This window comes from Varanus komodoensis, unplaced genomic scaffold (assembly GCF_004798865.1).
Source record: "Varanus komodoensis strain SLA01 unplaced genomic scaffold, ASM479886v1 scaffold42, whole genome shotgun sequence".
NCBI classification, from domain to species: Eukaryota; Metazoa; Chordata; class Lepidosauria; order Squamata; family Varanidae; genus Varanus; species Varanus komodoensis.
Genome location: NW_025335972.1, coordinates 4,741,127 through 4,754,803, shown reverse-complemented (window position 1 = coordinate 4,754,803; position 13,677 = coordinate 4,741,127). Strand labels below are relative to the sequence as shown.

The following is a 13,677-nucleotide window of genomic DNA, read 5'->3' as shown; positions in this document are numbered from 1 at the left end:
TTTTTGTTTAAATATTATCCCAAGTGATTAGCCACATGTTGTTTGGTACAGCAAAAGGGGGTGATATTGATGGTGATCTGTTACTTTAATACTTTGTAGTGAAATATTGTCTGACCTTCTAATTCTGTTCAAGAAGTTCAGACTTTTCTTCGTAACTTGTAGTGTCAGGCTTGGATAACGCTTGCAAACATGTTTGTGATCTTCTGTTATATGAAAGATGCATCAGTTTCTTTCAGATTAGTAAGTAACACATGATGTATTGCTTGGAATTGACATGTTAGACTGGAAAGAGTGTTATGATTTAATATCAGACACCTAGCTACAAGAAGTTCACTCTTACTACATTGGGCATATTGCATTCAGTCAAACCTACATTTAGTATTACTACTTTATATCTCACATTTTCCAAGCACTTCAAGGTGCTATATCTTGCTTCTCCCCCCATATTACCCGCCTGTTAGGCTATGTTAGGCAGGTTAGGCTGAGAAGCTACCAGTGATCTTCATAGCTGAAGGTTACCCAGTGATCTTCATAGATCTTCATAGCTGACCATGGTTTTGAATCTGGGTCTCATTACTACTCCACTATAACTACTGCACCACACTCACATGGATAGATGAAATGAGCTGTAGTACATGGGATAGCAAGTTCTATGGAAATGATTACACATTTCAGTTCTTGGCTTCTGGCCCCTTGGAGGAAAAGGTAGATGTTGCATCTCCTTTCATGCTTAATTCATCAGTTCTCATTGAGAATCAAGACTCATGTGGAAGATGGGAGACTAGATAGTAGTGACACTTGCTACCAAGAGAACTTGGTACATAGGCAGCTGCTTGAAAATGAAGTGTATGTTTCCCATCTAATTCTGACAATCTGGTATCTTTTAAAGCAAATTTGTATTTGCATTGATGGAGCACTTGTGTATGTCTTCCCCAGGAAACCTATTTCTAGTTTATATTAAGATGAAACCCATATATATGAAAGATGGAAGGTGTTTTGACTTAAGATTTTTCTAGCATTCCCTTGGCACATTCCACTATTTGCCAGCCCAATTCCCTCTGAATGTGTGCACAAACAAATTTTTCATAGTATGATGAGCTGGAACCCTCACCTCCAGGCACTTTTTGAGGAAACAAAAGAAGTTGGAATAAAATGTTGCAAATTCGGGGTTAGAAACTTGGATTTTGGATGGAACATTTCAGTGGAAAGGAGATGCTTTCTAAATGATTGTGAAAGTGCATTAATGTATCTGTTTAAAGAAGCAACACTGCTGAGATCATTTTGCCAGGGGCTGGGTAGATGGACTCAATTCTGCTTTTCCCGCATGTTATGCATAAACTAAAAGTTGGCCAGAAGCTCTGTTCCCAGAGTTTCACTGCTGACTAGTATAACTGACAGGAATAACTGCCTTCTGTTACAATCCATTGGTCTCTAATTATTGAAAGAAATGTGACTGCTTTCTTGACTAGATGTTTGAGCTAATGTTTGCTGCACTTGCCTATAAAGAAGGTGTGCCTTAACTGTTTGATTTCAGATGGCTAATTGAAATCCAGGGTCTCTGTTCATTATTAAGACCTTAACTGGTGTTAAGAAAGACTAGATCAGAAGCTATTGTTATAATTTCCTCCCCACTTTTGACCTTGTTATACAGATTCTGTCAAAGAGGCAGTTTCTGTCTTTCTTTGAGGCTCTTTGGTTGCTGTTTAACAGAAGAGTAGCTGTTCCTTTCTCAGGAATGGCTATGGATGAAGGGAGCTGTAGTCCAACAGCTGGAGGACACCAGGATGGGGAAGGCCAGTTTATGGCACTGTGGGGAGTTGGACCAAATGATGCTTGATCACACCAGCTCTTCGATTCTAGATATCCTGTGTGAATGTACCCCTTTCTGGAAGAGTCTCTACCAGGTATTCAAAATGGTACCAGGCGATCTCTTATACTAGGGAATAGCATAAGTGTTAGCAGAGAGGAAGGGTTTCTACACGTATCCCTCCCATTGTTCTTCTGCTGTAAATCCCCCTCACCAGGTAATAAGTTCAAAAAGGATGCACTTGTTTTACCTCTGTGGAACTTTCCAGCTGCTAAAAACTGTGTCCAGCTAGCAAGATTAACTGAAATGTATGGACCCTTCGTTTTGTGCTCTGTTTCTTCTGCTAACTAAACTGTAAACCCTGATTCCTCTTTCTTTGATTTTGTGTGTGTTAGACATACATGTTCAATGTGTTGCTGAAGATCATGTTTTACTCCTGGAAATGTTTTAAAATTTCTCAATGAGGTTTTTGTTCCTCTGTTTCCCTCCAGCTAGGAACTTGGAAACTTTGGCACAATGCCGCTGTGCCACTGTGCAGTGCAACATAGTGAATCAGACATGGAGGGGTTCCATTTTGCACCTGCAGGAGGACTGAGGGTATATCTCTACTGGAAGGAGCGGGAAGAGATGGAACAGTACCAGACTTACACACAGGGGACTCCTTGTGCTGAAGAGATCTGCATTGATATTGCACAGAAAATTGGTAAGCGACTTATATGCTCTGGGCTTGTTTACATACCGTATTTTTCGCTCTATAAGACGCACCTGACCATAAGACACACCTAGTTTTTAGAGGAGGAAAACAAGAAAAAAAAATATTCTGAATCAAATGGTTTACTAAACTATTTAATAAACTATAACAGAATACAGTAATACCGTATTTCAACCTTGTAAAGTGAACAGCAGTCAACGGTGGCATTAAGAACCATCATCACTGTCATTAACAAAAGAGAGACTTTAAAGTTCAAGTACTCTTCTAGTTTTCGTCGAACCCATAGAACTCATCATCACTAGAGTCAGAATTTATGAAGCTCTGTTGCTCACAATCACTGACATCACTTTCTTAGTCAGCAGTGGAATTATTGAAGGAATCCACAATCTACACCAGTTATACAAGAGCTGCTGCAGACAATTCAATAACAAATCTAAAAAAGCCAGTAATGTCCACGCTGCCCTACTAGTAAATAATAGAAAAAAACTTCTGACAAAAAATGAGATATTGTACGGTAAATCAAACACACAGCGGACTAAGTAGCCTTTGAAGAATAAACTTCATACACGAAGGTAATGCTGTTCCAATATCCACTGATCCTAAAAAAAATGTGTCTGATCAACTAACAGATAACTGATCCATGGAAAGCTTCCTGATAATCACAGGCACATTCCCCATCACTTCCCCATCGGCTTCATTAAAAGACGGGTTGCCATTTGAAAACACACACTGACCTGTGATTAACAGCTCTCACCTGCGCTGGAGGAGGGGGGGGGGTGGAGCAGGGCGCGCCGAGTGCGTGCCGGCCAGGTGGTGCCGCGTGGGGCCGGTAGCGTGCTGGCGGTGATCTTCCGGGCGGCACAGTAGCGGCGGTGGCAGCAGGTCTTCCCAGGTGGTGGGGGTGAGCAGTTCCCGGGCGGTGGGGGTGAGCAATCCATCTCTCTGTGCTCTCCATGCGGCCAGCGGGTTAAAGGCCGCGGCTCTTCCTCCGCACGCCTCCCTCTGAGCGGCACAGCTCTCACCTGCACCGGGGGGGGGGGCAGAGCAGGGTGTGCCGAGCATGTGCTGGCCAGGTGGTGCCACGTAGTGCAGGTGGCCGGCAGCGTGCCGGCAATGGTCTTCCGGTCAGCGCAGCGGCAGGTCTTCGTGGGTGGTGGGGGTGAGCAGTCCGTCTCTCCGTGCTCTCTGTGCAACCGGCGGGTTAAAGGCCATGGCTCCTCCTCCTCCGCACACCTCCCCCTGAGCGGCACAGCTATCACCTGCGTTGGAGGGGGGGCAGAGCAGGGCGCACTGAGCGCATGCTGGCCAGGTGGTGCCACGTGGTGCAGGCGGCCGGCAGCATCCCGGGCGTCGGGCACACACACACATTTGCTCTATAAGACGCACAGACATTTCCCCTTACTTTTGAGGGGGGGAAAAGTGCATCTTATAGAGCGAAAAATACGGTATATGTTTATGAGAACATGTAGCCCTTGCTGTTCTAATAAATATCCTTGCAAAATCCAAGTATTCCTGTTTCTCACCTAGGGTGGGAGCTGGAGTGGGGTAGACCTTAGGCTAGGGCCCAAATCCAACCCTTCCTGAGTCCCATTAGAGCTCTCTGGGGGTCCCTAGGTGACTGTACTCATATTTTCCTCCATCTACCAATAGGTTTGGTAGTTTTCCAGCTTATAAACACTTTCCCCCTGTTTGAACAGATTAAAATGCCACTTCTAAAGCTTAGTTACTGGCAGTAAGAGCCTTAAGCTAAGTATGCTGGTATTGGGGGGGTGGGTTGTTGGGTGCGGGGAGGTTGCATTTTTAACAATACCCACAACTGGAACATGGCCCCCAAGAGTTCCTCTGAAATTGAATGTGACCATTGTGCTGAAAGAGATTCCTTACTTCTGAGCTACAGAAATGGGTTTGTCTAAGTCACATGAGGAGAAACAGAGTTCAGCTTTCCTGCCTAACTATTATTGTAACTACTGAAATTCCTACTTTGCTATTCCAACTAATTCCTCTAGCTGAAGACAGTTATGACTATGGATGTAAATCCCACAGACAGGGAAATTGGTGGTGGTTTGTATGTCTTTTTGAAAGCAACAAGAGAAACCATGGGACAAATGCTTGCTTTCTTCTTTCATTTCCATTCTGTTTTCCTTTTCCTATTGTTTTGTGCCTTTGCCAGCCTACAGGCAGTCTTTTAATTTTATTTTAATATCTGTGGCTAAAAAACTTGTATCTGCTTTATAAATGTTAAATAATGTGATAAAAATAGCAATGGTTGCAACTTTTGTGATGTTTTGCAACTAGATCTCTCCTTTCATATTCTTGGAGGATATGTTTCCTTCTGTTTCCCTCTTGGAGGAATGTCTTCACTGTCTCTTGCTTCTTTAACCTACCCTGTTTAGTACCTCTGTGCTAGTTTTGTGACACCTGCCATCCTTGGAAACCTGATTATATTTGTTTGAGGCAGGTCCTGTACTGGTATCCCTGGAGCTTAATTTCTGCAGTGAGGTAGTGTGATTCAAATCTGCCTGAAAAGCATGTTCTTTGCCTCTAATCCCTATGCTTTTCTGTGCAGCTGGTTTCTACTCTAGCCAGCACATTAGTTCTTCCAGCCCTGTGTAATTTGACTGAGGAAGGGAGAGTTTATATTTCTGGAATCTCTTCAGTGACAGACTTAAAACAGTTGGTGTTTTCTCCTAGAAAGAAAGAGGGGAATATTTGTGTGTGCATCAATTTCCCCTTAATCTTTGGAGAGAGAGTTAGAGTTTTGGCATGAGTTGGTGGCCAGGAGTGCTTTCTTTCAGCTGTGGCAAATACATAACTACAACCTTATCTGGATAGACAGAGCCTTACCACAGTTACTCATGAACTGTTATCAACCTGATTACTGTAATGCACTTTATGTAGGGTTGCCTTTGAGGGCAGTCCAGAGACTTCAACTGATCCAAAATAGGGCTGCACATCTAGTGATGAGTATCAGTTCTCAAACCCATATAACAGGACATGTCTCTCCTATCACCACCTTCTGGACATGGTCAACTAGGAAGGAGTAGAACCAGTGCAAGGCAATGCCTTCATCTCCTAATCTAGCCAACCTGTCCAGAAGAACACCATGGTCAAAGATGTTGAAAGCTGCTGAGAGGTCTAGAAAAATCAACATGGTTGCAATTCCATTGTCTTTCTTCTGGCAAAGGTAATCATACAGGGCAACCAAGGCACTCTCCATCCTGAACCCCATTCTAAAACCTGGTTGAAATGAGCCCAGATAATCCACTTCTTTCAAGAGTGCCTGGAGCTGCCTAGCCACCACCCACTCTAACACCTTGCTCAAAAAGGGAAGGCTCACTACCGGTTGGTAGTTGGCAATTATCTCTGCATTCAGGTTTGGCTTTTTTCAGACAGGTTTTACTATATCCTTCTTTAAGGAGGCTCGGACCACCCCTTCCCTCAAGGAGGTGTTAACCCCAGACCCAGGGGTGAACCCTTTCCTTAGATTTTCCAGTGAGCCATGATGGGCAAGGGTCAAGTGGGCACAGTGGGACAAAGAGAGTTAAGCATCTTGTCCACATCATTGGGCCACAGTAACTAAAACTCATCCAGAAAAATAGCACTAAAGAGCAGTGCTCTAGACACATTCCTAGATGGAACTGAAGCAGCTGTGGAGTCCAACTCATGGTGAATCTGAAAGATTTTTTCCCTTGAAGTGCACGGCACATTCATCACAGTGAGTCACCAAGGGTTCAGAAGTCTCATCTGGTGAACCAGATTGCAAGAGACCTTGGACCACTTGGAATAGTTCATCTGGATGGCACTGTGAAGAAGCAAATACAGGTGGCAAAATACTGTTTTGCCAGCTTTATAATCATAGAGTAGGCTCAGTAGTGAGCTCTAAGCTGTGTTCAGTCAAGTTCGTCACGATATTTCCTCTACTTGTGCGCAAACCATCTTCCTTCTTGCTTCATTGCCCTAAGCTCCAGCCATGGAGCCAGCTGGACTCTGCCAATTTTTGTAATTAGTCCAGTGCTTTTAATTTGTTCATAACTAATCTGCAGTTAGGGGCAAGCAGTAAGATGGCCAAGTTTGTGGATTACACCAAAACATTCAGGGTGCTTATAAAAATAGATAGCAAAGGATTACTTCAGAGTGGGTGAATGACAATAAAATGGCAAATGCAGTTGAGTTTAGAGATGTTGACTAAATCAGCAACAAATTCAAATGAGTTTGCATTTCTCTGAATCCAGCCTGTAGATTCCACAGTGGACTGTCTTGTAAAGTCATGTAAATTCTGTAAGCAGGTGTTCCACTTTTGGGGTGGAGTTGTACTGATACACATTAATGCATTAGCAGAACCCTGCACACCTACTAATGTGCATTTGAGATAGTGTGAGTTAGCACAAATACAGCGACATTCTGGGACAAAAATCCAGTTCTGTCCATATATATATATGGGAGGGAGGGCTGAGCTGGTAGTGATTGACCAGAAAGGGATCGTGCAACAGAAGGATATTTCAATGAAGGGTTGTCCATGTGTGTGGTGATTGTGAAAAAAAAGTGATTTCTGTGTTAGTGATGTGGTGTAACCACACTTTGAATACTAGGAATAGTTCTGGTCATTGCATCTCAAAAAGAATATTGTGGAGCCAGAAATGATGCAGAAAAGGCCAACCAAAACAATCAGGGAATCAGAACAAATTCTCCATGAGGCAAAGTTATAATTTTGAGTGCTTTCAATTCAGGAAAGAGGTAAGTAAGGCTGGGGGGCCTTGACAGAGGTGTTTCAAATTGATCAAGGCATGGAGAAAGTTTCCTGTCATATCTGGGGTCATCTGATTAAGCTGAAAGTTCAGGATTTGCAGAAGGAAACAGTATAGTTAAAGTGCAGTATCTACTTTCATAGAGTGTGGTGGTCACCACCAGCGTAGATGGCTTTAAAATGTGGTTAGAACAATTCATGGTTATCAATGCCTATTGGTTATAAGAGCTAGATACTCCCTTGGAGATCAGAAGTTAGCATGCTCTCAGTGGCAGTGGCTTGGAAAAAGAGTGGGAGGGGGCTGGTGTCCCTCAGTCTTACTTTGTGGGAAATGGATTGCTGGATTAGACGGGTCTTTGAACTGTATGATCTTAGGAACTGTCTATCTAGTAAGCTGTCATTTTCCAGGAGGTGTGCCCAATATGATTTAAATGAGTAAAATCAAAGGGGAAATGCTTCTTTTCTACACTTCCAATAATCTTCTTTTTCTCCAGGGATTGTGCCAATCTGCTACAGTTTATTCGCCCTCTATGATCCACAATCCAAACTGTGGTTCCCTCCCAATCATGTGTTTGATATTGAAAGTGGCATCAAGTTGACCCTGCATTTCCGGATGAGGTAAGAACATCCCTTGGCTCTCTATATGTGCTGTCCCTTCACTTACAGGATTGATGTTACAACTTCACTGCAGAATACTTGTTGGCAGCTCAAATGGTGTTGTACGCGCTGACTCTGAAGAGTCTTTGGTGCACGTAGGGGAGAGGGAGACTTCCCGTGGGAACCAGACTTGGTTGCAGGAAGATGTATATTTGGTGCCAGTGCTTCAAACGCCCCCGTACTCCCTGGTGGCGCGCTTCAAAGGGATGAGAGCGCAGAGGGGGTAGGATTCAGGGGGAAACCAAAAGCCAGAGGCCAGTCGAGAGGTTGCCGGAACGGCTGAGACACCTGCTGATAATGGTCTTGGGAACGCAGGAGGGGCATTGGCAGGTGCGCGCTCTCGCAGACGCACGCGCAGATTGGGGCAGTTGGAGACAAGGCAGTTGGGATGACAGAGGGAGGGAAGTTTGCCAGACCTGCCCATTGAGGGACGGCCCAGGCAAGTCAAAAGTATTCCATGAACTGATCCCATTAAGAAAGAGAGGACAACGTTGTCATCAACATTATCATCATCTCTCGTGATTGTAATTGCTAACTCTATGTAGAATAAAGACTTTAGTAGCGACAACTTTAGTAGCCTTTGGAAACTCAACAGGGAAGGTGCCAACCTAGCTTCTCTAGCAAGGGAGTTCCAGAGCCTTGGGGCAGCCACCAAGAAGGCCCTATCCTGTTTCCATCAAGCATGCCTGTGAAGGTAGTGGGACTAAGAGAAAGGCCTCCTCAGAAGATCTTGGAACTGCTGCGGGCTCATACAGAAGGCTGTGGTCTTTCAGATAGCCTGGAGCCAAGCTTGGTAGGGCTTTAAAGGCCATCACTAGTGCTGTGAATTGTGCCTGGACACAGACTGGGAGCCAGTGAAGCTGCTTTATCAAAGAAGTTGTATGTTCCCCGTAATCAGCCCCAGTCAGCAGTCTGGCTCCAGTTCTCAATCCAGCTGAAGTTTCCAAACACTCTTCAGAGACAGGCCCACATAGAGCATGTTGTGTGTTTGTTGTGTGCTGTCAACTCATCTCTGACTTAGGGTGACTCTATGAATGAAAATGGCCTGTCCATGACAGCTCTGAACAACTCTTTCAGATTCAAGGATGTGGCTTCTTTATGGGGGTAATCTGTTTATTAGTTGGTCTTCCCTTTCATCTTCTGCCTTCAACCTTCCCTAACATGATTGTCTTTTCCAGTGTGTCTAGAGCATCTTACAGTAGTTCATTTACATTAGAAGTAAATACAGACTTGCAGCTGAGGGGGTGGTAAAGGGAGTGCAGAGGGGCTAGGGAGGGCAAGAAGGGGCCAGAAAGAACAGCACTAAGCCAGTGGGGGGCGTTAGGGAGTGAAGCAGGCTGCTGATGGGGCCTGGGGGAACCAGGTGGGAGCAGTCTTTGGGGTTGGGAAGATCCTGTGCTTGTATGGGAGCTTCATGCATGTGAAAGATGGTGAGGGAAAGGTTTTGTGAGGGATTTGGTGGAATCCTAAAAAAGAAAAAACGAAAATGGAAAATCTTGCGCTTGCTGTCTCTCTCTCTCTGTTGTGCTTGTAGTGTGTTATCTGATGGATACATGGAATGCTGGATTGTGTGTGAGAATGAATAGAAGATGATGCCTGAGAGAGACCATGCATTTGTGGTGCATGGTGCATGTGGGTGGTGAACTGGCATAAGCAAGCGGGTCTGTTGATGGTGATCCACAGTAAGACAGAAAGGGAGTAGAAAAAAAATTGTTGATTGGTGAGGAGTGGATGAATTTAGAGAGTTGGCCTTCTGTGATATAAATTTCTATTTTGTAATGAAGTGGTAGCTTCCAAGGAGTTGCTTAGTGTGTCAGGGCACAGATTCCCCTCTGCCTTTATTTAGGTTTCTAGGTCACTTGCCCATACTTCCCATGGCAGCCATTCCGTGGTGGCACACAGGACAGTTTTTCAAATTCCAATATGTGTCCATGGACTCAAAAAGATTGCCTACCCCTGGTCTGAGTAATAGAGATTTTTAAAAAATAATTATAAAGTCATGTTATTCTAGCTAATAGTGATGTTGCCTCTCTATTTTCACTCGAGCTCACATTTATCTTCTATAGGCCTTGGCTCCTATTTGTGTGATCTGTGTCTGGAGAAAGTTGTGTAAAGTGATATGGTAGCTTTCTTTTTGATCTTACCATGGAACCCTCTGTGAAAGATATTTGGAGGGTGAGTACCCGGAGGAGGGCTTTCTCTGTGGTGGTGCCCGACTTACGGAATGCGCTCCCCAGATAGGTCTGCCTGGCGCCGTCGTTATTTGTTTTTCGGCACCAGGCCAAGGCCTTTTTATTTAAATGATATTTTAATAATTGTTGACATTATTTATTGGTTTAAAATTATTCAGCCAGGATGTATCCAGATTTTATATGTATCTATTTGTATGTGTATTTATTTATGATGATGGAAGCCATCCTGAGGCTTATGCGAATGGGACAGCATACAAAAATTCCAAATAAATAAATAATGGTAATGCAGCTAGAAAGTTTGACATTGCTAAGAAGACAGAGTGAGACTGTAGGAAAAAGGAAGACAAACAAATGTATGATGTATAAGACAACCCCTGATTTTTACTATTTTCAATTTCAGGGGTTGTTTTATAAGCTGCTATGTATGGTGTGTGAAGCTATTTGGTAAGATCATCCAGATTTTGGCCATGAATGCCATCAGTAGAAAATACTGTTCTCAAAGCTCTGTTTTCTTGGGAAGGAATCCCTACACAACTCCTTTCCATGTGCGCTCCCAGTTCCATTGCTAGTTGAGATCTGCATTGTCCTTATTAGAGGTCAGGTCAATCTTGGTGAAGCAAAAGGTTGTTTTTAGGGGTGGTGTCAAGTCTGTGGAATGGTCTCCAGGGGGTGGGGTGAGGGTCACTGAACTGCATCCCTGGAGCAATACAGAAAGACAAACAAGTCCCCCTCATTCACCTTGGCTCATGAATGCCTCAGTTTAAGACCAAATTGGGTTGCGAACAGAAATTTCAGGAAAAATTTGACTCAGGATGCGAACTCCATATTGGGTAACAATCACGATCACACCCGTCTTCCCTGCATGGGCATGATGGCAGTAGTGCTTGCGGGGGAGATGGCCATGATTGCACCCATCTTCCCTGCACGATTGCGCCCGCGATTGCACCCGTCTCCCCCCTGAGTGTGCCCACGATCGTGCCGTCTTCCCTGCATGATCGTGCCCTCGATCACACCCGTCTTCCATGTGATTAAAAAAAATATTTACAGAATGGATTAACCTTATTTACATTGAACCTTATGGGGGAATTTGTCTTGGCTTGTGACCAATTCAGGGAGCGACCAGAGTTGTGGAACGGATTAAGTTCGTGAGCTGAGGTACCACTGCATATGGAAGTTGAAATGTGTGAAATTGGATACACACCCTGCTGATTTGGATGTTTTACTTACCATAATTTTGCTTTTATTAATTATGGATGTTGTAAACTGTCCTTTTAGGACTAGGAATATACTGCAACATTTCTCTCTTACTTGGCCAAGATAATGTATCTGAGCATAGCCCCGGAGTTTTCTGGAAGCAGTGTAAGATGGTTTTGTTCAAGAAAACATTTATAAAGTTTTTTGTATAAATTCCTGTAGGCTAAGATGAGCTTTGCTTTATTTTCCATAATATAGCCAGAGTATTGTTGTTAGCATAAAAACAATTTAGTACTGTGATATTTTGGAAATGTAAGCTGGGCATTTCAAATGCAAGGCATGATATGAATTTAATACTTTTACACACACACACACACACACACACACATATATATATATATATATATATATATATATATATATATATATATAATATCTTTACAAGCTTTTCTCTTGTTCTAGAAGCATTGGCATGTAGATTGTGGTTCATAGCAATGTTTCCCACTTTGAATTCTGTAGGAATGATAGTTTGCAGTGGCCCAGTTGATAACGCATTGCCTATTTTTGTGCCAAATGTTGTTACGGTCAAAGCTAAATAGCTTTCATTTTGCTTCTCAGCAGATTTCCTTCCTTGTTAGGTACAGGTGTGTCTCAGTCAGGGTAGTTTGACCACAAGTTTTGACAGAGCTGGGTGCATCTATCAGAAAGCATTGCACTCATATAAAAGTAGCATCTTGTTTGCTGTTCCAAAGCAAAACTGTGGTATTTGAAAGCAGAGAAAGACTGGCTTCTTCTTAACACACCCAAAACATAATTCCCATAACTCTCATAACCCTGTGGGCCTCAAATACATTTTTAGAGAAGTACAGTACAGGTACAAACAAGGTATGCTTCCTTTCTGACATGTAACAGTGGAACCCTAATCTGTTACTCAGATCTAAGTCCCATGGAGTTCAGACAGTCTGCATATGTGCAACTGAGATCTGAGAAGAAATTGGGTCAGGTGATTATCATGCTGATGGAGAACAACTACTTCTGCTTGGTGCCTTATTGTCAATGCTAGGCTGAGTTTGTGTGTGTTGTTCAACAGAGGTAACCAGAACACACTGCTTTTGTGTTGGAGCAGGTGTTGACATCCCTGCTAGCCAGGTGACTTACAGACCCACTAAAACCAAGTGCCATCCACCCCTCCTCAACTCGCTTACCTTCCAGTAACCTATCCCAGGAGACTTTCCTCAGTCTGGCCTTCAGTTGGCCCTCTTGAAGTCCCAGCTTCTAGTGTTCGACCTGCTGCACGTCCCCAGTCCCCTGATCTCAAAGCAAAGGATGGAGTGATCACTTGCATCCAGAGCTCCCCTAATCTGCACTCCATCTATCAGTTCCTCTCTATTGGTCTTTCCCTTCCTGTCCTTTCTAAAAAGATGATACCCCTCTATGTTCACATTCCAGACTTGCCTTTCATCCCACCAAGTTTCTGTGATTCCCACCAGATCATACCCTCCTATTCCCAGGAGAGCTTCATCTCTTCCTGCTTATTACCCATGCTCCTAGCATTAGGGTACATGCACCTCAACTCCTTCCCACCGCTTCCTTTCCTTGGAGCTCCCAGCCTCCTCCTTCCTCCCATCCTTCCTGATACCTGGCCCCTCTCTGTAGGAGTCCTGTCAGTCCCTGCAGTATCTCTAAAACCCTGCTCCCAGAGCCCTCATCCTCTCCCCACACTTGTCCAGTGCAGACACATACATAGATACAAAATGCACCCACCCATTGTGAGTACAAACAAACCTGAACTCACATACATTTCAACAAACAATCAGTGTTTGAGCACGTAGATGAACACGAGTGCTTATGTTCATGAAAAGATTTTTTTTTTGGAAGAGAACTTGCCATTTTGGCTGTCCACATCCTTGGACTGGCAACTGGGCTCAGTCCCCAACAAACATTAGACTACTGTAAGGGAAATTTTCTTTTAGCACCATCAACAATAACAATCATCATCATCATCATCATCACCTGCTTTAATGTTGATATAAAACACATCCCACAGATTCTTTTCCTTGTAAATTTTTTGGCCTGATCAAAAATATTTGGCAACATTGCAAAAAGGAAAAAGGAAACAAACTTTTTGTTGAACACAAAGTAGCTTCATTGATTTGAAAAGAAATCCTTTCCACTGCATGCGCGTGCACGCACACACATACACACCCCCAGAGTTTCATCCATTCCCTCCCAACCATTCAGTTGTAGCACAGTAGCAACAAGATGGTATATTCAGAATTCAGAACAAGTTTATCCATGTTGCATAGGAAAATGAAGGTTATTGGAGAGGGAAAACTCTTGATGGCTGACACAAAAAATTGACACATGCTCA

At 43.6% G+C, this 13,677-nt stretch overlaps 1 protein-coding gene across 6 annotated transcripts in view; it reads left to right on the top strand.

Annotated features, from left to right (window-relative positions):
• LOC123029975 (non-receptor tyrosine-protein kinase TYK2-like) overlaps positions 1–13,677 on the top strand; it is a 62,172-nt gene that overhangs the window by 6,801 nt on the left and 41,694 nt on the right. For all 6 annotated transcript variants that reach the window (XM_044443448.1, XM_044443447.1, XM_044443444.1 and 3 more), the window contains exons 2-3: positions 2,299–2,510; positions 7,758–7,881. In XM_044443448.1, the coding sequence (XP_044299383.1) occupies positions 2,324–2,510; positions 7,758–7,881 (311 nt within the window). In that variant the 5' untranslated portion in view covers positions 2,299–2,323. The remainder of the gene's footprint in view (positions 1–2,298; positions 2,511–7,757; positions 7,882–13,677) is intronic.